This window comes from Pan paniscus, chromosome 14, assembly GCF_029289425.2.
Source record: "Pan paniscus chromosome 14, NHGRI_mPanPan1-v2.0_pri, whole genome shotgun sequence".
Taxonomy (NCBI): Eukaryota; Metazoa; Chordata; class Mammalia; order Primates; family Hominidae; genus Pan; species Pan paniscus.
The window spans coordinates 35,731,778-35,756,019 of NC_073263.2; the positions used below are offsets into that span (position 1 = coordinate 35,731,778).

General features: G+C 39.4%; 2 protein-coding genes across 6 annotated transcripts in view; both read right to left on the reverse strand.

Annotated features, from left to right (window-relative positions):
- SOHLH2 (spermatogenesis and oogenesis specific basic helix-loop-helix 2) overlaps positions 1-12,066 on the reverse strand; it is a 51,435-nt gene extending 39,369 nt beyond the window's left edge. Inside the window, exon 1 of the mRNA XM_024925304.4 lies at positions 6,866-12,066. Within this exon, the coding sequence (XP_024781072.1) occupies positions 6,866-6,913 (48 nt within the window). The 5' untranslated portion in view covers positions 6,914-12,066. The remainder of the gene's footprint in view (positions 1-6,865) is intronic.
- The window catches only part of CCDC169 (coiled-coil domain containing 169), a 95,932-nt gene that overhangs the window by 5,642 nt on the left and 66,048 nt on the right, over positions 1-24,242 (reverse strand). For 2 of the 5 annotated variants that reach the window (XM_057299654.2, XM_057299657.2), the window contains one exon: positions 13,862-19,788. In XM_057299654.2, coding sequence (XP_057155637.1) covers positions 19,608-19,788 — 181 coding nt within the window. In that variant the 3' untranslated portion in view covers positions 13,862-19,607. Of the gene's footprint in view, positions 1-13,861; positions 19,789-22,633; positions 23,697-24,242 lie in introns of those variants that run through there. The other 3 variants (XM_057299655.1, XR_008954749.1, XM_034936578.3) reach the window with 3 other exon arrangements.

Sequence of the window (24,242 nt, forward strand, 5' to 3'; positions counted from 1 at the left end):
AACTACAGACTTTATTTGAATTTCACCAATTTTTCCACTGATAGCCTTTTTCTGTCCCAGGATCCCATCTGGATAATAGGTTGTACTTAGTCCTCGTGTCTCCTAGTTTCTTCTAATATGCAATGGTTTCTCAGTTTTTACTGGCTTTTGAGGAGTGCTGGTCAGGTATTTTGTAGAGTGTCCCACTACTTGGATTTGTCTGACGTTTTCTCATAATTAGACTGGAACTATAGATTTTGGGTAGAATACCATGGACATGAGCGCCCCCTTCTTATGGTGTCATATATCAATGAGAGATTTCCAGGGAGGTTCACCTTGGTCGCTTGGTTAAGATGGCGTCTGCAAGGTTTCTCCATTGTTAAGTCACTTGTTTATCCTTTCCACATTCTTGTTTTCAGAAGGCAGTCACTAAGTCTGGCCACACTCAATGGAAAAGGACTAAAGTACCACCTCTTGGAGGGAGGAATATCAAACAATTGTGGATGTACGTTAAAACCATCACAGTAATTAATAAATATGTTAGTGGAGATGGTTTGAGGCTTTGCAAATATCCCATTTCTCCTGCAAGTTATACCCTCTGTTCCTGCCCTTCATTTGTGGATCTTGCCTGTAGCAATTATTACTATGACATTCCATGGGTGATTTTCTATTTCCTTCCATCTACATTTATGATTTGGAAATCTTATGTAAGGAGGATATGTTCCTTCTCCCTCATTTACTTATTTAGTCAATTGTTTATTTAAATCAGTAAGGACATATTTATTTTATTCTTTGGGTTACAATCCAATACTATCATTTATTTTGTTACTCAAATTACTCCACTTTGGCCGCCAAAATTTCAGAAATACTTAATTATTAGTAAGTATACATAGCCATTTTCAATTAAGATGTAGACTTAATCTAAATCTACAGCCTCTCTCCAAACAAGGCAGCATCCTTAACACATCTCCCTCCACCCCATATACTTCTCAAGCTATGACTAATCTGGAATTTTAGTTCCAATCATTATTAAATATTTACATTTTTATTAACACTTACACTTAATTTTTTGTTTCTCTGATTCTCACAGTTTCTTGTATCTCATATTTGCTTCTTTCTTGGATTCATTTTACTGAACTGCAGTACAGGCTCAGAAAATTATTTAAAGACTGTCTGATAGCATCAGAATCCTACCAAGTCTGAAAACATCTTCACTGTGCTCTCACAATTCAGTGCAAGTTTTACCCGGCAAATACTTATAAGGTCAAAATCACTTTGTCTCTGAATTTTCCTTCTGGAATCCAAGTTGCTAATGAAAAGAATACGCTGCTTTGTTCCTTTGGATGCTCTTCTCCTCTTTTTCCTCTGCATTCTGATAGTTTCTAGGCTGTGTTTAAGTATATATCTTATTCATCCTACTTGGCACCCAGTAGCTCTGAAAATTTTCTTCTCTTATTTCTTTCTTTCTGTTGTCTTTGTCTCTCCTTGTAAATCTTCTATGAGATGCTGGATGTCTTAAATTGATCCTACATGCCTTGACTTCTCTCTCAGAGATTTCCTCATTTTCCAGATTACCAGCTTAGTCTTCAGTCCTTCTAAGTATTTTTTTAATATAATTTCAATCCATTTAATGTGAATTACTAATTTCTAAGATTTTTTTGGTAATTTTTCATAATGTGCTATTTTTAGGATGTGATATTCTCTCTACAGATACAAATTCAAATTTTAGAAGTTTTTTTTTTTTTCTATTCCTTTATGTCCTAGTTTATTCAAGCTGCTATAACAAAAGACTAAACTGGGTGGCTTATAAACAACAGAAATTTATTTCTCAGCTCGGAGGTTGGGAAGTCCAAGATCACAGCATTGGCAGATTAAATGTCTGGTGATGGCACACTTTCTGGTTCATAGATGGCAATTTATTTGTGTTCTCACATGGTGGAGAAGCAAGGGATCTTTCTTGGGCCTCTTTTATAAGGCACTAATCCCATTCATGAGGGCTCCGTCCTTATGACCTAATCACCTCCCAAAGACCCCACCTGCTAACGCCATTACCTTAGCAGTTAAGATTTCAACATATGAATTCGGTAGAGGGCACAAACATTCAGACTATAGCACCTTAAAAATCTGTCTCTTCAATCGTTCAGTGTGTGCATTTGTCTAGTTCTGTTAATGTCTGTCAATCCTTTGTTTCCAAACATAAATATGAATCAAGAACTAAGTGGGTGTGAACAGGCAGTTTCTCCTGCAGCTGGGGTGGTGTTTCCTCAGTGGGGGCCTCCCTTAATGGGACAACTGACTATGGGTTTGGTGAGAGTGAGCAGGATGAGTGAAAGCAAAGGCTGAAGAGCAGAGAGGCTGGCGCCAGCTAATTGTCAAAATCAAGGTGGGCTCTACTCTGAAGACCAAGTATGTTAGTTTATTTTCCTCCTGGAAAGAACTGCCTTTCCTTTCCTCTTTCAGTTACAGAGATCGGGAAATTACTCATACCAGGAGTCCTCATCTCATGTATAGTTCATTTTCTTTAGAGAATAGTTCTTGAGTTTTATCCTTAAGTTAAAGGCACCATTGCTCCTGCTTTAGTAGGAGTGAGCTGGGAGAGTCCACAGGGTAAATCCAGGGGGCCAACCTGGCCTGGGAGTTCTGTACCCAGCTAATTCAAACCAGGTGAGCACCCTTTGGGCTACTTTCATCTTTGTTTCTGTCAACATTCAGCCTGGACTATCACTAAAATTGTTTTATCACTGCATTTCTTCTCTTTGTGTCTTTTAAGCTGTGGATTTTCTACTTTTGTTTTAGGTGTAATTAGACCCCATTTGCTTTCTAAATGTCACATTTTACTGTGGATTTTTTTTTTTTTAATGTTCAGAGAGAAGTTGCTTTGTTCAAACCAAGATCCCATTAAGAACTATGCATTGCATTTGGTTGTTGTATCTCCTTGATCTTTTAATTTGGAATACCTGCCTTCTTATTTTTCCATGATATTTACTTGAAGGAATCATCACATTTTGAAAACATCTGCTCTGGAGTTTGGGGTAGATGGGGAGGTTGACCTGTGTGCTCAATCATCATGAGCCAATCTCCTTCACCTGCAGTACCCTACTCTAAACAGGATACCAATTTAAACTCCTTAGCATGGTGTTTCATAGCCTGCTACCAACCTACTTCACCAAACTTATTTCCTTCTACTTCCCTCAATACTCTATATTCCAAGAACACAGCACAACACTTTTAAATGAGCTTTGAAATATGTAATTTCTACAGTAGAGAGCGTTGGGGCCCTACTAGTGTGTTTCCTTTTCATTTTATAAACACTCCTCATTTCCAGCAGCACTTTAGGAGCAGCATGGGACTCTAAGCCTTTGTGATGCCTGTGAGTGCAGATTGTTTGCGAATCTCCACCACAGCACGTGATTTCTTCTATGCAAATATATTCTTTGTGAACCCAAAGCCAAACAATGAAACAGTCATTAACAAGTGATCACAACAGGAGCAATTATAGTTTTGTTTTTTAATTAACCTGATTAATTGAAGCGAATATGAATGCCCAAAAATAACCTATCTAATACGATCTGGGTGTATGGCCATATAATTGATCTTCCAAACTGAGGCACTTTTGAGAATGAAAGGAGGTGCCATTAATAATTACACTAAAATAACACATATAAACTAGGGTGTCCTGGGATATAGTTTGTAAAACTTTCTATTAGTAAGGTTTATTTTTTCTTTTAAAATATCCTGCCACTTTATGTCTCTGCTTAAATATGCTTGATGTTTATTCTATGGAGACACAGATATTTATTGAGCCCTTACTATAGGGCAGACACAGGGCTGGGTGCTAGGAGCACAAGGTGAACAAACAAGACAAGGTCCTTGCCCTCATGGGGCTTACATTCTAATAGCCCTTTTCTCTGCTGATAAGAAAGCATGGCATTCAATCCTTGGAATATAGGAAGAATAGAGTATGACCAGTTCTACTAAGGGTGTTATCTTTTTTCAACAGCTTGATGCAGTGGGAAGGGAGCAAAGCCATTTGAGGCAGACAGACCACAGTCCTGTCACTTAGTTCAACTATTTACCAGTGGCTTTGAATAAGACACTTAAGTGATCCTCGTCTAAAGGATCAAAATGCTTACGTTGCAAGAATGTTATGAGAAGTGTTTGTATAGTGCCCTGCAGGTGGTAGTTATTGCCATGTTTTTGCAAGTAATACCGAACTGAGCACAAAGAACACAGAAAACGTCAAATCAACCTAGCAGGGGAAGGACCAGGGGAGAGAGGAAAATGTGTCCATGCTGGGCTCTGCACTGTTTGAATCACAGTGCTCAGGAAACAGGGCCTCCTGCAGAGCATAAGCTTTAAAATAACAGAAATCAACTGCCTAGCTTGAGCCTTTCCCTAGCTAGCACATGGCATTCTGACTGCACTATCCTCCCCTTAGAGGCTCAGTTCCAGTGTCCCCAGAATCTCTCAGCCTTTTGGGGGAAAGAAAAGTCAAGAAAGAGTTACGAAGGGCAGAACATGCATAGTGGGAAGTCGGGAGAAATCTGAGGGTAGGTAGGAAGATGATCTGGAAAGGGATGAGGAGAAACAAGCACCACTAACCCACCGTTCTGTGCAGGAGTCTGAAGTTTTTGCATAGCATCTTGCACCATGGCACAGAGCGGGTATGACATAAAGCAGCTCTGGAAAGAACTGATTTGCTCTTTTGCCAAATGCTTCTTTCTCTGCCTTACAAAATCAGTGCCATAGCACACTTGGAATGTTAATGGACAAATCAGAACACTGCTCAAGTCCACTATCCCAGTTCCATAACTCAAATTAACAGAATAGTTTATAATCAACATAAATCTGAATATTTATTTAGTTTAAAATATGTTGTTGACAATGTAATATGAACACAGGCGATAAAAAACATCTTTTGACAAAAAGAAAAAGGAATAAATGTTTCTAGTATATTCTGCTTGGAAAACTGCCTTTTAGTACATCTAAGATTTTCACCTGCAAGCAGTAATCTGAACCAGTGCTAGGCTTCGTTTGATGAAATGTTCATCTTTTTCTGTTTGAATTGCTTACTACACCTTTGTAAACAAAAGTAACATGTATTCACTGGGAAACACTAAAAAATTCAAAAAAGAAAATAAAGTGTAATTCCACCACTCAGGGTAAGCCCTATTAACACCTTGGTACATACCCTTTAAGTGTGGGTGGTTTTAATAACACGACATCATTGTCACCAAGACACTTCATCCACTGTTTCATTTCTGTGATCACAGTAACATGCAGGGCACTCTAGTCTCTACAATTTTTAAAACACTGGATTTCCATTTGCAATCTGTGGCAGGCTAAACCCTTAATTAGTAACAGCAGGTGCTGAAGTGCTTAAAGCAAATCACTCCTACATTTTAGTGAGTTGTTATTTATGTCACTCTTATCACCAGGAGCAGAGCAGCCCACAATCAGCAGCAGCTGCAGGGCTGAGGCTCTCATGGGGCAATTGCGGGCCTTCAGCTTCCTCAGGAGTCAAGGGATTTAAACAGCTCTATCTGGAGAAACTGAGCAAGCGGCTTTTCTCACAAAGGCACACAAAGGGGTCAGTTGGGGCTTCACACTCTCTTAAGGGGAGGAAACCACAATTATTTATGTTCTACTAGATAATCAGATATTTCATTCAGAATTCATTTTGTGCAGCTTTGCCTAATCCTGCACCATAAAATACTATTTTTCCTTAGAGTTTAAATAGGTTCCTCTATCTTGAAAAATTAAGAAAACCTGTTAAACGGGTCCACTTCAAAGTGATCCTAATTCCATTTCAGAAAGCTTGCTCTTAAGAAGAGATGAAATTAAGTTTGCAGAGCATTCTAAGAGGTAATAAGACAACACTCAGCACAAAAGATTGCTCTCTCCTATTTATCAAGATGCGGAAAATACTAAGATGAAAGCCCCCCTCCCCAGCTGGCCTTGCTTTCTGGCGTGGGGAGGTTTCGCCTACGCTTTCCTCCTAGTGGGGTAATCATCACCTTTCACTTTTATCGAAAACAGTTACAAAAGTGATTTTGTGCTTTGCTAAAGGGGCTGAAAAATAAGGTGCTTTCAAGAGAGGCCAGCCGGCTTTTTGATTTCCATGGAGGTGGCAAATGCGTGCAGAGCAGGTCCCCTTCCCACCACGGCTTTGGTTCCACACAAAGTTGCCTGTTTGGGGGGAAGCTCCACGAAGGACACTTTGGGATGCCACGCCAGTGCCCAAACTGAAAATAAGCATGCCCAGCTGTGCAGAGACGGGAATGCAGGAAAATAACGCGCCTAAACAAACTTTCTTATATTAAAAATAAAAATCATCGTTCACATTTTTGTCCAGCCACCAGCCCCAGAGTGCCTACTAAATTGTGTTTCTAGGTAGCTAACTTCACAAGTGGCCTTCTGCTCGAAAAATAAGTTGGGGAAACGTCAAGGGCTAAGATTTTTTTTTTTTTTTTTTTAGTTGGAGAATTCACATTTATTGAGTAATTGATGTGATGCAATCTGCAATTTTTGGATTCAAGATAATTTTCACTGAACATTTCATCAGTTAGTGGGTTTTCTTTATAACACGATTCAGTTCTCTTTCTTCCTTGGCCTCCTCTCCCGAGATAAATCAGCCCCATCCCCCAACCTCGGGCCCCAAGGACCTGGTGGCACCCTCAGAAGCCGGGTCGGCGCTTCCCCAGCTCGGGGCGCCGGGGGAGAGTGGACTCCCGTCCTGGAAGGGGCCCTTCCTGCTATTCGCTCCCCACAGTTCCCCGACAATGAGAGCCCCCCAGGCCAGGCTTTGAGGGCCGAGGGGACCACCGACCTAGGGCCCGCCCGCGAGGTTATAAACGCAGCTGCCTCCCCTTCCACAGCCTCTTACCTGGCCCGAGATCTGGCAGTGCTCCTGGCAGATAATTGAGGAAGCCATGGCCGCTGCGCACGTGCTGGGTCCTGGGGCAGCCTCCCAGCAGGAGGAGCTCCACAGCCGCTGCGTCCCGGGCCCGCCCCCTGCACTAATGGCTCCTGGCCGCAGCTGAGGGCGAGCACGCCCCAGGCGCCCTTAAAGTGGCCCTGTCGCCGGTTCTGGCGCGTGGGGGAGCAGCAGGCCGCTCTGAGGGGTCAACGCGGAACCCGGGTCGGGGGCCTGCCCGCGGGGGCTGCTCAAGCTGTCCTGGGGGCCCTTAGGAGACCGCGTCACTAGCTGACTGCGCACTCCAAGTCCCCTTCCCAGGGCAGCTCTCACGACACTAAGCCCCGCGTACTCACTCCCACTGCGCCGCCTGGGGAGGCGGGAGGCAAGGCGTCATCTCAAGATAGTCTAAAAATTTTAAGAAGTCTTTTCTTACGGGCAGTCTTTCCAGTTTAAATGTTAGGAATTAGCAAACACTTGGGTTTGTTTTGCTCTTTTCTAAACAAACGTAAACAGAGGATAGGAAAGGCGAGTACTTCTATGGTGATTTCTTTCCAAACCACTAAGAAATTTAAAATGTTAGGCCGGGCGCGGTGGCTCACGCCTGTTAATCCTAGCACTTTGGGAGGCCAAGGCGGGTGGATCACTTGAGCTCAGGAGTTCGAGACCAGCCAAGCCAACATGGTGAAAACCCGTCTCTACTAAAAATACAAAAATTAGCCAGGCATGGTGATGGGAGCCTGTAATCCCAGCTATCTGGGAGGCTGAGGCACAAGAATCGCTTGAACCCGGAAGGCGGAGGTTGCAGTGAGCCAAGATCGCCCACTGCACTCCAGCCTGGGCGACGGGGCGAGATTCCGTCTCAAGAAAAAAATTAAAAATATTAGAAACACTTCATTTTTGTGCCGTGATTTAACAAATACTGTCCCTATTTTCTCAACGGAAACAATGAGGCGATAAAATTTTCTCGTGACTGCTGCTATGTAAACCCCTCTACTCAACCTTCACTGAACATTTTACTGAGACCTATTGGGCGTCAGACCCGCGGAGGATCCTTCCTCGGATGTGTCTTGACTACTGTGCCATGATTTTTCCACTGCTGTAAGTGTGGTGGTTATTGTGGATGACTGCAGACTCTGGATCTCACTAGAGAATATAACACAGAGGAGCTCTCCGGGGAACCATCTCTGCAGGCGGTCCCTGGGCAAGTCTCCTGGTTCCTGAGCAGCTGGTGCTGTGTCCTGGGGGTCCGATTTAGATCCCGGGGGCAGGCAAAAATACAGCTGTGATACTCTACAATTCTGATGGGAAGAAAAGGAGCAGATAAACTTCTGATGGGATCATTCTGCATTACTTTTGGAAGTGTACACGTCTTAATAGAGTGTAATAAATTTCACTTCTATTGCTTTTCCAATTAATCAGGAACTGACAGTATCCAGATCAATATCTGTGCGGGAAGTGGTTTGCTCACCAATGTAAGACAGAGGTGAAGTCCTTCCCAGGCATTGGTGTAGGGTGTGAATTGAGGCAGCTTTGAGCATTTCGTCCTGAATGCGCAAGCACCAGATTTCCATTGCTCCAGAGGTCTAGACTAGCAAGTCTAATTCTAATAGACAAAGACAATGTTGAAAGAGAAACGGACTTATTTGCTTTTAAGTAAAAAAAAAAGCCCCTAAGATTATGTAAGAGGAAGTCATCACTACTGTGTTGAAGGAAGAAAAAAAAGATAATAAACTTCTCCTGTATCTAGAATATGAGTCCAAGCTTCCTAAGAATTAACTTAGATATTTTTGTTTCCAATCTCCTTTAAAAAAAAAAAAAAAAAAAAAAAAAAGGTCAGGTGTAGTGGTGGCTCGTGTCCATAATTCCAGCACTTTGGGAGGCCGAGGTGAGATCACTTGAGGTCACTAGTTCCTGAGAGACAGGACACCCCTGTCTCTACAAAAACTAAAAAAAATTAGCCTGGCGTGGTGGCACACACCTGTGGTCCCAGCTACTCCAGAGGCTGTGGTGCGAGGATTGCCTGAGCTTGGGAGTTTGAGGCTGCAATGATCTGTGATTACACCACTGCTCTCCAGGCTGGGGAACAGAGGGAGACCCTGTCTCGCAAAAACAAACAAACAAACAAACAAAAAACTTTCTTTGTAAATGAACAGACATCTACTCTAAAACAACATCTCTTCCCAGGGAAGATTTTGCCCTCCAAGGGACATTTGGCAATGTCTGAAGACATTTTTCATTATCTTCACTGGTGGTGCACTAGCTTCTAGCCAGTAGAGTTCAGGGATGCTGCTAAACATCCTACAATGCCCAGGACAGCGCTCTACAACAGAGAATTATGTGGCCCAAAATGGCATTCGTGCTGAGGTTGAGAAACCCTACTATTAATATAACCCCTCCAAATTATAACATAGAGTGTAAGCCATTTAATTTCTTTGGCATCTTTCACATTCTTGAATCTTGTGTAGTGCAAAGGAAAAGATGACGTTTGGAGGAAAGGAAAAAATATTACACACACCAAAATGGCAAACTCAGTATTTCAAAGCCAGAACTGGTGTAAATTGTGTTGGTGGTTGCATGGGTAAAAGGAAAGGTCAGTTTTAATCGTGTCCTTTCCCTATTTGAAAACGTACAAGGGTTTCTCTGCTTATTACAATTAAGTCCCATTCCTCAGTGTGGCATTAGGGCCACATTACCTTGTCCCATTCTGGCTTTCTAGACTTAGCTTCAAATCAAGTGACTAGATTAGTTTCTATTCCCTAATAGTGTCCTGAGGTCCCCCCAAGAGTCCCCAGTATAAGATTTGCACAAGCAGATAGAGTAACTTCTTTCTTTGGAATTGTATTGATAGGATAAGTCATCTGAAGCCTAGAGGAGCCCCAAGCTGCCTTAAAGAATAGCACTTGCCATCACAACAGTGTAAGCACAGTTTATTGGTTTGGGAACTGCCCTGAATATAGCTTCTGATCCTTCCCAGCTGCTAATTCACTTATTTGATTCTGAGCTCTGCCTGAAAAACATTTCCTGTCCCATTATCCCTGCATCAAAGAGGCTTCCACTTCTGCTGTGTGCATGCCTTCTTTCTGCCTCTCCCTCAGTCCTCCTAACCTGAAAGCACAGTTCTGACACCTGCGTTGTCTGAGGTTTAGCACACCTGCTTACCCCTGAATGTTATACTTGTGCTTGCTTGGGTTTCTCCCACACAACAGGCTGACTCACACTTTTGTTCTGTGGTTAGTCTGAGAAGACAACGAAAAATTTTCAAAGTAGTACTAATTCCATCTGCTAAAGATTTAATATTGATGTCCCCCCAAAATTCATATTTGAAATCTAGCCCCCAGGTAATAGTATTAAGAGGTGGGATCTTTGGAAGGTAATAGGTCATGGGGGAGGAGCCCTCATAAACTGGATTAGTGCCCTTGTAAAAGAAGCCCACGAGAGATCCCTCACCCCTTCTACCACGTGAGGACACAGTGAGAAGATGCCATCTATGAACCAGGAAGTGGGCCTTCCCCAGATATTGAATCTGCTGCTGCCTTGATCTTGGACTTCACAGCCTCCAGAACTGTGAGAATAAATTTCTGTTGTTTGTAAGCCACCCAGTATGTATTTTGTTATAGCACTTTAAATAGACTAACACCATCTCACACCTCTGCTCAACAATTAAGACTTGATTTTAGCAGCATGGTAAGGCGGAGACTGTTTATTAGATTTCATATCCTAGTATTTAGTATACATACAGAAGGTGATAATAAATACATGTTTTTCCCAATGAGTTTAGAACCATTGCCCTTAGGTAGTAACACAGGTCAAAGAATAGTGCCAACTTCTAATGATGCCCTGCGTTAGATTGCAATAAGACTTGACAGTTTTCTCATCATTCAGTATGTTCACTTTTTAAAACCGGATTTAGTTCTACTAAATCTGCCTCATTTTAATCACAAGTCTTTGCTAGGAAATGTAGAGCTAAACCAAAGTAACACTATAACCATGGAGGAGGGGCTGTGTCACACAAAGTCCACAGTGGGCCTGTGCGATCCCACATTGATTCATTTTGAGTGCATCCCCCCATGGTAGTCATTGGTTATAGCTCTATGGTCTGAGGAGATCACAAAGTTACAAATGAACTCTTTTACCTTTAGCCACAGTGACAGCCAACTGCGGCTGTATGAAGTCATGAGGAATTTCTTTAGCACAAAAATGTCAGGCCACCTTCAAGGAGAGAAGCTTCTTGTTTGTAAAGGTGAGGGATAAGCGGGAGTAGAAAAAATGTCATTCACACTTTACTCGTGAATATGTTCATGTATACTAATATGGTTTAAAAGTCAGCTGAGAGGCCTGGTACAGGTGGCTCACACTTGTAATCCAAACACTTTGGGAGTCCGAGCCAGGAGGAATGCTTGAGGCCAGGAGTTCAAGACTAGCCTGGGCAACATGGCAAAATATCATTTCTACCAAAAATTAAAAAAAAAAATAATTAGGTGTGGTGGCACACACCTGAGAGGCTGAGCCCAGGAATTTGAGGCTGCAGTGAGCTATGATCATGCAACTGCACTCAATCCTGGGAAACAGAGCAAGACCCTGTCTCAAAAAAAAAAAAAAAAAAAAAAAAAAAAAGGTTATCTGAAGTAATTTTAATTTTTTTATTTTGAAAATTTCATACATACCCGAGTATATTTATTACATATGTATTATTTAAATTATAATAATATGGATGTGTATGTACCTACCACTCAGCCTAACAGACACTATCAATAATTTTAAAATACCTTATGTGTGTCTCTCATTCACATTTCCCTGTCTCCCCAGATATAAATACTATTTTGTTATTTATCTAGTTTTACTTCTTTTCACTGCTGAAGCCAGAATGGATTGTGATGTGTGAGAGAAAGAAATCTTTGTGTTAAGCCTATAAAGTCTGAGTTATTTTTTATAGTCATAATAGAGAGATTAATAACTTGAATTTAGGTGCTGCCTTAACAAAATACTAATATGTGTGGCATTAACTTAGCAGGTCTGCAGTGAGAGGCACAGAAACAAATATGGGAGGTTGGAAGCCTGGGATCCCTGTTATGCCATAGCAGACCAAGTGCTTACTAAGACTGTAGGTCAAAGGAAGGATGTTGGGAAAACAACGAATAATAATGTGTTGATATGGTTTGGCTATGTCCCTACCCAAATCTCATCTTGAATTGTAGTTCCCATAATCCCCACATGTCTGGGAGGGACCTAGTGGGGAGTAAATGAATCATATTGGAGGTTACCCCCATGCTGCTGTTCTCATGATAGTGAGTGGGTTCTCATAAGAACTGACAGTTATATAAGGGGCTTTTCCCACTTTTGCTTGGCACTTTTCTTTCTTGCTGCCATGTGAAGAAGGACGTGTTTGCTTCCCCTTCTGCCATGATTTTAAGTTTTCAGAGGCCTCCCCAGCCATGCTGGAACTGTGAGTCAATTAAACCTCTTTCCTTTATAAATTACCCAGTCTCAGGTATGTCTTTATTAGCAGCATGAGAATGGACTACTAAATGTGTACTAAATGTTACTGGCTGCCTTTGGTAAGAGAGAATAAATTGATGAGCTTGCAATACAGCTAACTAGTTTGTAAGGAGAAATAAAAGGGAATAGAGAGAGTCTAGGAAAGAATCTAGAAATTTGGGGCATTGAAGGGCATTAAAGAGTTGGAAAGGCCAACTATTTCTAGGTCCCAAAAAGAAAGAGATAAGGCTGAGAAAAGTCAAGCCACAAAAGGCCACTAACACTCAGCCTTGTGGCAAGGATCAGATTATGGATAGGTGTTAACTTCACATCACCTTAATCAATTAGTTAAATAACCTGCATGGTAGCTGCCATTAGGCAGAGAGAGGTATGGGCCAAAGAAACAAATCATGCTCTGAAATTATATTATACATAGAACTGGCTACTATTTTGATGGAATTGATAAAAACTAGGACTAAAAAGCCTTTGAACCGTAAAATCAGATTTAGACACCCAATTTTGTTCAAACAGATTATGAGCTCTGAAAGCTATGCATCCCCAATAGAGGGCATAACCTCATCATCCACTTCGAATGTGGGCAAGAAGATGAAAAAGGAAGAAACTCCCACAGACTGGAGCCAGTGGCTACTAAGAAAAAATGGACAAGAACATTCCTCCCAAGAGCAGAGTCAGAGCCCAAGAAAGGAACCAACCCCATTCCCAGTGAAGAGGGCTTTCACCATATCTTCCCAATGGGATTTTATAAATGCTGTGGATGAGTGATGCTGTGTGTTCTTCCTCATCTGAGCAAAGGTTATTATGGGCATCCTTCCATGCTCACACACTGACTGCTACATTCCACAGTTGTTTGGGCCCAGCAAGTATTTGCCTATCAGATTTTACAGTATTTGTACTAAGGCTTGAAAGAATAGCATCCTAGAAAGACATTGATGGAAATGCAAAAAGATTGTTTAGTTAAAAAAAATCATTGTTTTAGTTATGTTCAGCAGACTTGAAAATATACCAAGTTAGAATCAATTTTAAAATACCGATTGAGATTCAAGAACCTGATTCAGTGATGCAGCAGGCCAGGAGCCATCACCATCAATGAATAGCTCAATTTCTCTCTCATGTAGTTGCCAAGAAAGATATTATCTACTGAAGAAAACCTAAATACCTGTAAGTCTTACTAAAAATATTGTTTGATACAAGTGAGCATAGGCTGACTGCTTCAACCAGTAAAACCTAAATCTCAGTGTCTTAATACACACAGAAACATACAAAAGGATTTCCTTTTCTCTCACATAAAAACCAAATGAGGATTAACAAAGTGAGAGGAATGGATGTGCTACATGAAGTGATTCGGGGACCCAATTTTCTTCTACCTTGTGGATCTGCTATCCCTGAGGCCTTGGAATTTGCTTTTAGACCCTCTATATCCACCCATAACACAATTTTTTTTTAAAGAAAAAGCACAAACAAGAAGGATCACCTGGGAGGTTTTAATGGGCTAGTCACAGAAACGACATGTATCACTTATGTCTAGGTTATATTGGCCTGAAGTCAGTTGCAGGGTCACACCTAAGTGCATACAGTGTTTCACACGCCTATCTCTAAACACAGTAGCATACATACCACACACTACCAAACAGTGTTTCATGCATATATCACTAAGCAAAGAAGTATGTGTGCATCATCACACACTGGCAAACAAAGTGTTTAACACATACACTTTGTTATGTATGTGTAGCCTAGTTCTGTGTCCCATAGAAAAAGCCTAGTTCTGTGTCCCATAGAAAAAGAAAACAGTTTGGTGAGTGCATAGCAACAGTCTTTGCCACAGTCCATCAATTTGATCACCAAATAAATAGCTTTTGCTCTTTCTTCCCAGAATATACTTACCTCCTTGCCAAGGTAAGACAAAGCCCCATCCAGTTATTTTATCCGTGCAAATTTCAGTGATTAAGGTGAGAAAAATATATTTAGGTGATAACATAAAAAAAAGTTACAGATGCATAGCAAAATGGATTTTTATATTAGATTTTAAAATATTTTCTTTGCTTTTATTTTAATGCTTTATCCTTTACTTCTGGCTTTGAGAGTAACAGGGGAAAGATTTAGCTTCTTACTGTGAAGAAACAGAAAACTAGTCAAAAATATATGAAACAACTGCAGATATTGACATGCACCTTAAGACTATGACCCCTGAGAGGAATGAAGTGAGGCCCATCCATCATTCTAGATTTCTACCTGCAGGTACAGACCTCAGAGCAGGGTAGGGGATCCCAAACAAAGCATGGTGGTTTCATGTAGTTGAGAAGACAGAGGCTGGAGTTCAGGGAGGCTGAAGTGGCTGAAGTTGCAGAGCAGAGTACCAGAGAGCTAACAGATATGTAAAAACAGAATTCCAGAAATCTGCGTAGGAGCCCCTTGAGAGGTGGCTGGATATTAAGACATGTAAGCCTAGAGCAAAACTCTACGAGGTCAAGCAGAGTGCCACACAGGCCTGTGAGGCATCTGAGGTCCAACTAGCCAGTGTTGAGTGTCCCAGCTGATTACTCACAGAATTTTCTAGTGATCCCACAATAGCTATGCCTTAGAAATGGTGTTAAACTCTCTGTGGGGCGAAGCTCACTCTATACTTACCCTAACAAAGGCTTGAAAAGAAGAAACTGAACTGCAATTAATTTAACTGCCTATAAGAATAAATCTATAACCAACAATGTGAAATCATCAATGCCTGGCATCTAATATAAAATTAGTAGATATTACAAGAAGCAGAAAATGAAACCTGAAACCAGGAGAAAAATCAGTCACCAGAAACAGACTGAGAAATGAAAAAGATACTGTAATAGCAAATAAGTATGCTAAAAGTCATTATATGCCTATCCAATTACTTAAAGGAAAACATAAATACAGTGACAGAAGATATAAAAAAAGAACCAAAAGGAACAATATCAAGTGGTTTACAACAGGCTGTAATTAAAGTCCCAGGAGGACAGGAAAGGGCAGAAAAATAATACAAAAATGGCCCAAAATTTTCCACATTTGATGAAAACTACAGATATAAGCTCATTGAACACCATGCAATATAAACACAAAACCACCCTAATAAAACTGATTTTGTTAGTTATTAGCTAATGGTAAAACGTTTTTGAAAGCTCACATTTATAGTCTATATGTATACAACCTATATGGTATAATCAACATATATTTTATGGAGTTACTTTTGTCTCATGTTTTGTTGTGTGATAAATGAGCAGGGAATTACAGAATGTTAGTATCAGAAGGCACACTGACAGCAATCAAATACACACCTCCACCACTGCAGGAATCCTTCGTATACTATTCCTGAGGAATGGTCACCTAATCTCTGCTTAAGCAATTTCAACGATGATAAACTTACGACTGGGTAGTTCTCCAGATAGTAATATTTTCTGTATTTCTGTAGCTGAGTTGGCATATTGCTTTAATAAAGTTAAATGAACTCTACAAATTCAAGATTTTTCTAATTCATAGTCAGATTAATTGAATGTTAACCTGTAAAAATAATGCCCTACTGTCAAATATATGATATGAGCTCATATTTATGTAGTGCTTTATTATCTTAAAGGTACTTTTTCATAACTCAATTATATGTAGTGATTTCAATACCAGTTTTCAATATTCTGGTATACTCTGCCCTTTTTAAATACCAAAATCCCAGCGCTGTTGTTACAGTTTGGTTATTCTGATATTTAAAATCAACAATCTAAATTTTTTAAATATTAAATTAGTATCTATAACGCAATTACCTAATTTATGAACAAAATTAATACAATGTACATAGTATAGAAGTCTAGACAGGTCCTCACCTGTGCACACAGCAAAAAGCAATCAAATAGTGTTACTGATAAGCTTCTGTTGCAAGAATAATTCTTAGTTCCAAATAAGTAATTTCTTATCCAGTAGAATATGAAAATAATAGTACTAAAATTGATATAGGTAACTCTGCTTTGGAATCTCCTATACATGCTAAAACTAATTCAGATGAAGAAAAGGTAGGAATAATTTATTTGAAATCAATACTATATAGCTCTTTATAAATTTTTTAAAAATCCAGCCCCAGTCAAAAATCAAAAGGTGTTTTATAAATATCTCCACAAGGTCATTAAGTAAAAAAATTGGATTATTTAAATTTAAATAAGTCAAAGGAAAATATTGGGAATTAGCATGTAATGCTCTCATCATTATTGTTTTGACATCTTGGTTGGAAAATTCTCCCCAAAATAGCTATTTTCTATTCAACATAGTACTGGAAGTGCTAGCCAGAGCAATCAGACAAGAGAAAGAAAAAAAAAAGGCATCTACATATGAAAAGAATTCAAACTATCTCTCTTCAAGGATAATATGACCCTATACATAGAAAACCCTACAGACTCTGCCAAAAGGGTCCTGGAATTGATAAACAACTTCGGTAAAGTTTCAGGATACAAAATCAATGTACAAAAAATCAGTAACATTTCTATACACCAACAACATTCAAGCTAAGAGCCAAATCGAGAATGCAATCCAATCTACAATAGCCACATACACAAAGACATACACAAAAACCCCTAGGAATATATCTAACCAAGGAGGTGAAAGATCTCTATAAGGAGAACTATAAAACACCACCAAAAGAAATCAGACAACATAAACAAATGGAAAAACATTCCATGTTCATGGGGTGGAAGAATCAATATTGTTAAAATAGTCATACTGCCCAAAGCAATCTACAGATTCAATGCTATTCCTATCAAACTACTAACATCATTTTTCACAGAACTAGAAAAACTATTCTAAAATTCATGTGGAAGTAAAAAAGAGCCCGAATAGCCAGAGCAATCTTAATCAAAAAGGAAAAAGCCAGTGGCAACACATTACCAGACTTCAAACTATACTGTAAAGCTACAGTAATCAAAACAGCATGGTACTGGCACAAAAACAGACACATAGACCAATGGAACAGAATAAAGAACCCAGGAAAAAAAAGCCACATACCTACAGCCATCTGATCTTCAACAGTCAACAAAAATAGGCAATAAGGAAAGGACTCCCTATTCAACAAATGGTGCTGGAATAGCTGGCTAGCCATATACAGAAGGATGAAACTGGACCCCTACCTTTCACCATATGCAAAAATTCCCTCAAGATGAATTAAAGATTTAAATGTAAGCCCTCAAACTATAAGAATCCTAGAAGAAAACCTAGGAAACACTTTTTTTTTTTTTGAGACAGGGTTTCATTCAGTTGCCTAGCCTTAAGTGTAGTGGCATGATCACAGCTCACTGTAGCCTTGACTTGCCAGGCTCAAGTGATCCTCCCACCTCAGCCTCCCAAGCAGCTGAGACCATAGGCATGCACCACCATGCCTGGCTAATTTTTTACTTTTTGTAGAGATGGCAGTCTCACTATGTTGCCCAGGCTGGTCTCAAACTCCTGGGCTCAAGCAATCCTCATGCCTTGGCCTTCCAAAGTGTTGGGATTACAGGCATGAACTACTAGGCCTGGCCCCTGGAAACACCATTCTGGATGTTGGCCTTGCAAAAGAATTTATGAGTAAGTCTCAAAAGCAATTGCAACCAAAACAAAAACTGACAAATGGGACCTAATTAAAGAGCTTATGCACAGCAAAAGAAACTAGCGACGGAGTAAACAGAAAACCTACAGAATGGGAGAAAATATCCATGAACTATGCATCTGACAAAGGTCTAATATCCAGAAACTGTAAGAAACTGAAACAACTCAGCAAGCAAAAAATAACCCCATTAAAAAAAATAGGCAAAAGACACGAACAGACACTTATCAAAAGAAGACATACAAGTGGCCAACGAACATGAAAAAAATGCTCTACATCACTAATCATCAGAGAAATGCAAATCAAAACCACCATAAGATACCATCTAACACCAGTCTGAATGGCTATTATTGAAAAGTCAAAAAGCAACAGATGCTGGTGAGACTGTGGAGAAAAGGGAACACTTAGACACTGTTGGTGGGAATGTGAATTAGTTCAGCCACTGTGGAAAGCAGTCTGAAGATTTCTTAAAGAACTTAAAACTACCATTTGACCCAGCAATCTTATTACTGGGTATATATCCAAAAAAACACAAATCTTTCTACTAAAAAGACAGATGCACTTGCATGTTCATCGCAGCACTATTCACAATAGTAAAGACACAGAATCAGCCTAGGTGCCCATCAACAGTGGACTGAGTAAAGAAAATGTGCTACATATACACCAGCAGTTCCCAACCCTTTTGACACCAAGGGCTGGTTTCATGGAAAACAATTTTTCCACGGACTGTATTTTGGGGAGGGGATGGTTTTGGGATGAAACTGTTTCAGATTAATCATTAGTTAAATTCTCATCTGGCATTAGAGTCTCATAAGGAGTATGCAACCTAGATCCTCCACATGCACAATTCACAAGAGTTCGTGCTCCTATGAGGATTTAATGCTGCTGCTGATCTGACAGGAGGTGGAGTTCAGGTGGTAATGCTTGCTCACCTGCAGCTCACCTCCTGCTGGGCAGCCCAATTCCTAACAGGCCATGGATGGGTAACAGTCCACGGCCAGAGGCTGGGGACTCCTGATACACACCATGGAATACTACACAGTCATAAAAGAAATGAAATCATGTCCTTTGTAACAATATGGATGCAGCTGGAGGCCATTTTCCTATGCAAATTAACACAGAAGCAGGAAACCAAATACTGCATGTTCTCGCTTACAAGTGATAGCCAAACACTGGGTACTCATGGACATAAAGACAGCAACAATAGACACTGGGGACCACTAGAGGGTGGAGGAAGAAAGGAGAGCAAACATTGACAAATAACTGTCGGCTACTATGCTCAGTCCCTGGGTGATGGGATTATTTGTGCCCCAAATCTCAGCATTATACAATATACCACGATAGCAAACCTGCACAGGTACCCCTGAATCTAAAATAAAAATTGAAATAAATAACGACGAAGAAAAAATAAAATCCTTATCTCTCACTGTAAAAAAGTAAAAATAAAAAGACCAAGGTGAAGTCAGCTCGAGGAGAGTTGGAAGAAGTTTCATTCAGTTTGAGAGATGAAGCCACCCACACTAAACCAGCAGAGTGGGTCCCAATCTTTTCTGCACAATTTCCTGGGGGAGGCTTAAAGAAATACATGTGAGATCACAATCCTGGGGGTGGTGCACATGTCTGAGTATTTTACTTTTAGCTCTTCAGGTGAGTCTGACACACAGCCAAGGTTGAGGACCCATGTAAGCAGGCGGGCCAGAGTGCTTTTTGTCCGAGGCATGTCCTATTCTCTGGTCCAGCCACACCTGCAGCACTGAAACCCAATGTCTCCAAGCAGCTGACCTTTAAAGGGTCCAATTCTTCTTTTAAGAGGAGGCTGTTTGAAGAGATGTGAATAGAACATGAATAAGGACAGCGAAGGTACAAATATGCTAATAAAGCAGATATTCCAACCAGTTTATTGTATTTTTACACACACACATATACACAAAAATAAATAAATAAATAAAAGTAAGCTCTATACCCAGTGATAGCACTAGTGATGATGCACTTTTGTATTTTTAGGATCATATTTTTGAGAAAGATCAAATAATATTTCATTAACATTTATCTACTAATATTAAAATGTTAATGTATATTTAACATTTTTACAACAACTTTACTGAGGTATAAATCACAAAACATACAATTAACCCACTTAGAGTATACAATAGTTTTCATTAGTTTCACAGAGTTGTGCAACTGTCACTGCAATCAATTTTAGAACATTTTCATCACTCCAAAAAAGAATCCTGTACCTATTAGCAGTTATTCTCCATCACCGACCTTCCCCCAACCCTCAGCAACTATTGATCTATTTTCTGTCTCTATGGATTTGCCTATTTGGGACATTTCATATAAATGGAATTATGCAATATATGGTCTTTTGTTATTCCATTATTTCACTTAGGATAATGTTTCCAAGGTTTACCCATGTTGTAGCATATATCAGCATTTCATTCCTTTCTACTGCCAAATAATATCCATTGTTGGAATATACTACATTTTATTTACCCAATCATCAGCTGATGAACATTTGAGTTGTTTCGACTTCTTGACTATTTGAATAATGGTGCCACAAACCTTCCTGTACATGTTTTTACGTGGACATAGGTTTCCATTTTTCTTGGGCATATACCGAAGAGACTTGCTGTGTCATATAGTAACTCTATGTTTAACCTTTTGAGGAACTGACAGTTTTCCAAAGTGGCTGTATCACTTTATATCCCCACCAGCAACATATGAGGGTTCCAGGTTTTTCACACTCATGTCAATACTCATGATCTGTCTTTTTTATTATGGCAATATTTGTTTTTAAAAATGGTATGTCTTGATATTTTGTAATACATTTAGATATCTTAATTTTTTTAATATATATTGTTTTACTGATGGTTTTGCTTTATGAATTCTGAACTTTCCAATGAAAGAAAACAACTACTGAAGTCAATACATATTTGAGTATCAAAGACCCTAAACTGTCATTTTTGCTGTGGTTATTGCAACAAATAATTAGATTTTTTTTTCTTTTTCTTTGAGACAGGGTCTTACTCTGTTGCCCAGGCTGGAGTGCAGTGGCTCATTACAGTCTCAACCTCCTGGCCTGGCTCAAGTGATCCTCCCACCTCAGCCTTCTGAGTACTAGGCTACAGGCACGTGTCACCACAACTGGTTAATTTTTGTATTTTTTGTAGAGATGGGGTTTTGCCATGTTGCTCAGGCTGGTCTGGAACTCCTGGGCTCAAGCAATTCACCCGCCTCACCCTCCCAAAGTGACAGGGGGTGTGAGCCACCATGTCCAGCCAGTAATTGCATTTTCTTTATGACAAAATTATTTTCAGAGCTTAGAACTGGATAAAACTTTTTCTCTACTTGTATATTCCTTCTACAAAGGAAAGCAGTCATTGCTTCTTTGCACTGACTGGTAGAAAGCTTAAAACTAAAACTTTTCTTGGTTGGAAATTCTTGCTAAATTTTAATTTTTATTTTCATCTTTTATCTTGTAGGTATTTTTTGATACCTCTATATTAGTAAAAGCTAATTCACATCCCTTCTAGTGGGAAAGAGACTATAAAGAAGTAAAGAAATAAATATGTGGTAAGTACCCTTGATCTGCACAGCAATCTCAAGGCAGTAATTATAAAGGATAAAACTGAGGATATGAGAAGTTATTTACCAAAGTCAGAAGCTTATAAGTGGCAAAACTGGTATTAGAATACAGATCTTGGAGTCCCTCATTTCAGTTCTTTATACTCTCTCAACATTCCATCATTCTGTTTAATACAGACATTTTATGGTATCTGAAAAGTATCCCAAAGTAGCTCCTGCAGAACCAACACTTAAATGTATTAGAGTCCCTGTGATAAGATGTTCAACTGATATTTTATCCCAGTGATTGAGATAACTTTAAATGTTCCTCAATAGTCCCCACAATAGCTTAGCTCTGTAAGGAAAAAGTGTGTTTATTTTTCATTGATTATAATTATTATAATAATGTTTTTTTTTTTTTTTGAGACAGAGTCTTGCTCTGTCTCCCAAGCTGGAGTGCAGTGGCATGATCTCAGTTCACTGCAACCTCTGCCTCCCGGGTTCAAGTGATTCTCATGCCTCAGCCTCCTGAGTAGCTGGGATTACAGGCATGCACAACCACTCCAGGCTAACTGTATTTTTTGTATTTTTAGTGGAGACAAGTTTTGCCATGTTGGCCAGGCTGGTCTCAAACTCCTGGACTCAAGTGATCTGCCTGCCTTGGCCTCCCAAAGTACTAGGATTACAGGTGTGAGCCACCACACCTGGCCTATAATTATTATTTAAATTATTAATTTTCTACTAATGCTGAGAAAGATGGTATAAGACATAAAAATCTAATGTTTGTCTAATGATATGGGTCAAGGCACCTAATATTAATAGTTAGCTAAAGAATAGGGGAAAATATTTAGAAATAATTCCAATGTAGAATGATTTACAGAAAGTTACTTTATATTTTTCCACATTACATTTTAAAGTAACTTAAAATATTTTTGGCTACATGAAATTTATATATTCTTCCTTAAAGAAAGAAAATAAACTTTTATAGAAGAAGTTACAGAAATGCACTTGGTATTCATTACTGGTGATACAGAATAGAATTTAGGTTTAGTGCCAGATATAGGGTGAGAACACCATTAGCTGGAAACTATACTTACCTCTAGGTGATTTCTATAAATCTGAAGTCCAGTGATTTCACTTATTAAAGTGGACAAATAAGTTATATGTTCCGGACCCAGGTGACAGTTACAAAAACTATCTAAAAGACAAAAACAGTCTAACCATGAATGAGAGGATTCAATACATTTTATAAAAGCCTCAAAAGAACTCTTTTCTTATCCTCATTCTATCTCCACATCTGGACTTGAGTATTGTGAACAATTGCAGTTTGGTCTAAAGAATTAGTCCATCACTATGAATTACCACATGTCACAAAATGACTTAAATCACCAGTGTTAAGTAAGTGGTAGGACCTTATGATTGAATAAATATTGGTTTTCTAGAATTGTAAAAACCTCAGAAAGTGTATAGTTTTGCTTCAATCATTTTACAGGTGTGGGAAATAAACATGAGGTGAAGGGACTTGCCCAAGATCTCCTAAGTTCATGGCAGAGTGGAGACTACAAACAAGTTTATTTATGATTGAAGGTTGTTCTACGATACCATAATATTTCAAGTCAAAACTTAAAATGGACTTGATTTTCGGCTTTGTTTAAACCTGCAATTTAAAAAACTGAGCAAGATCCAGCCCAAAATGGCAAAAAGGTTTTATGAATACACACTTTTTGCTAACAGTCAACTAGAAACCAAATAGAATAGCAACGTTACTATCAGAGCAGATCATGGGCATATTATTGAAAGCAAGTGTAATGATGCCAGCCTTCAGATTCCCTAGGATATTTTAAAACTCTCAAGCACTTCTATTACATAGTTTAGGGTCACTGGAGAAAATTACTTTTATGCAGACAAAGGAACACACGTCTGGAAAAGGAACTAAAGAAAAATTTGGCAGTTCTTATCTATTTTATTCCCTGAAGAAATGTGCTGACCATTAACTTCATAACTTGAATATTATAAATGGAAAAAAAAAGGAAGAAATAGAAATCCACCCAGTTCTGGAATCATGGATGGAGTTCTGGAAGATGGTTTGGTCTTGTAATCTTTTTTACTGGTCCTCTCTTGGCACTCACTGTCTTCTGCTTAGCTGTATTATATCTTCCACTGAAATAAATAAGTGTTAATCATAATTTTTCAGTCACCATTATGTACAACAAAAACATTATAGGCCACACAGGAAGAAATGTATATTGCACCTTGTTCCCCCCAACAGACCTTCACACGGAAACCTTCCTGTGAATAGTTTCTGCTTACAGTGCAAATCTTAGGCAGCCTTCTGTTATAGCACATCATCTCCACAGCTACAGAGGCATACAGCTTAAGGGCAGATAATTCAAAGGCTGGAAGCAGCATGTCAGGTGCCCTTATGTGGAAAGTTCTGTCTAATGAGGATAAGACAGATCCGTGAATTCCTTTTCTTAGATTTCCATGAGATCCTTTTTCCATTAATGACTTACGTGGCATTAAAAAGCCAACCTTCCTTACACTCTGACTTGAGAGAGTAAAAGGCCACTTCAATTTCCTAAAAACTTTCTTAGGGGGTGATGGCAGCAAAATGACAGAGTCATTTAAAGTCTTTCTCTATTAAGTCTAACATCTGGACTTCCTCAGGGAAAGTGTTTATTTGTTGCTTTTTTTCTTGTATAAGAG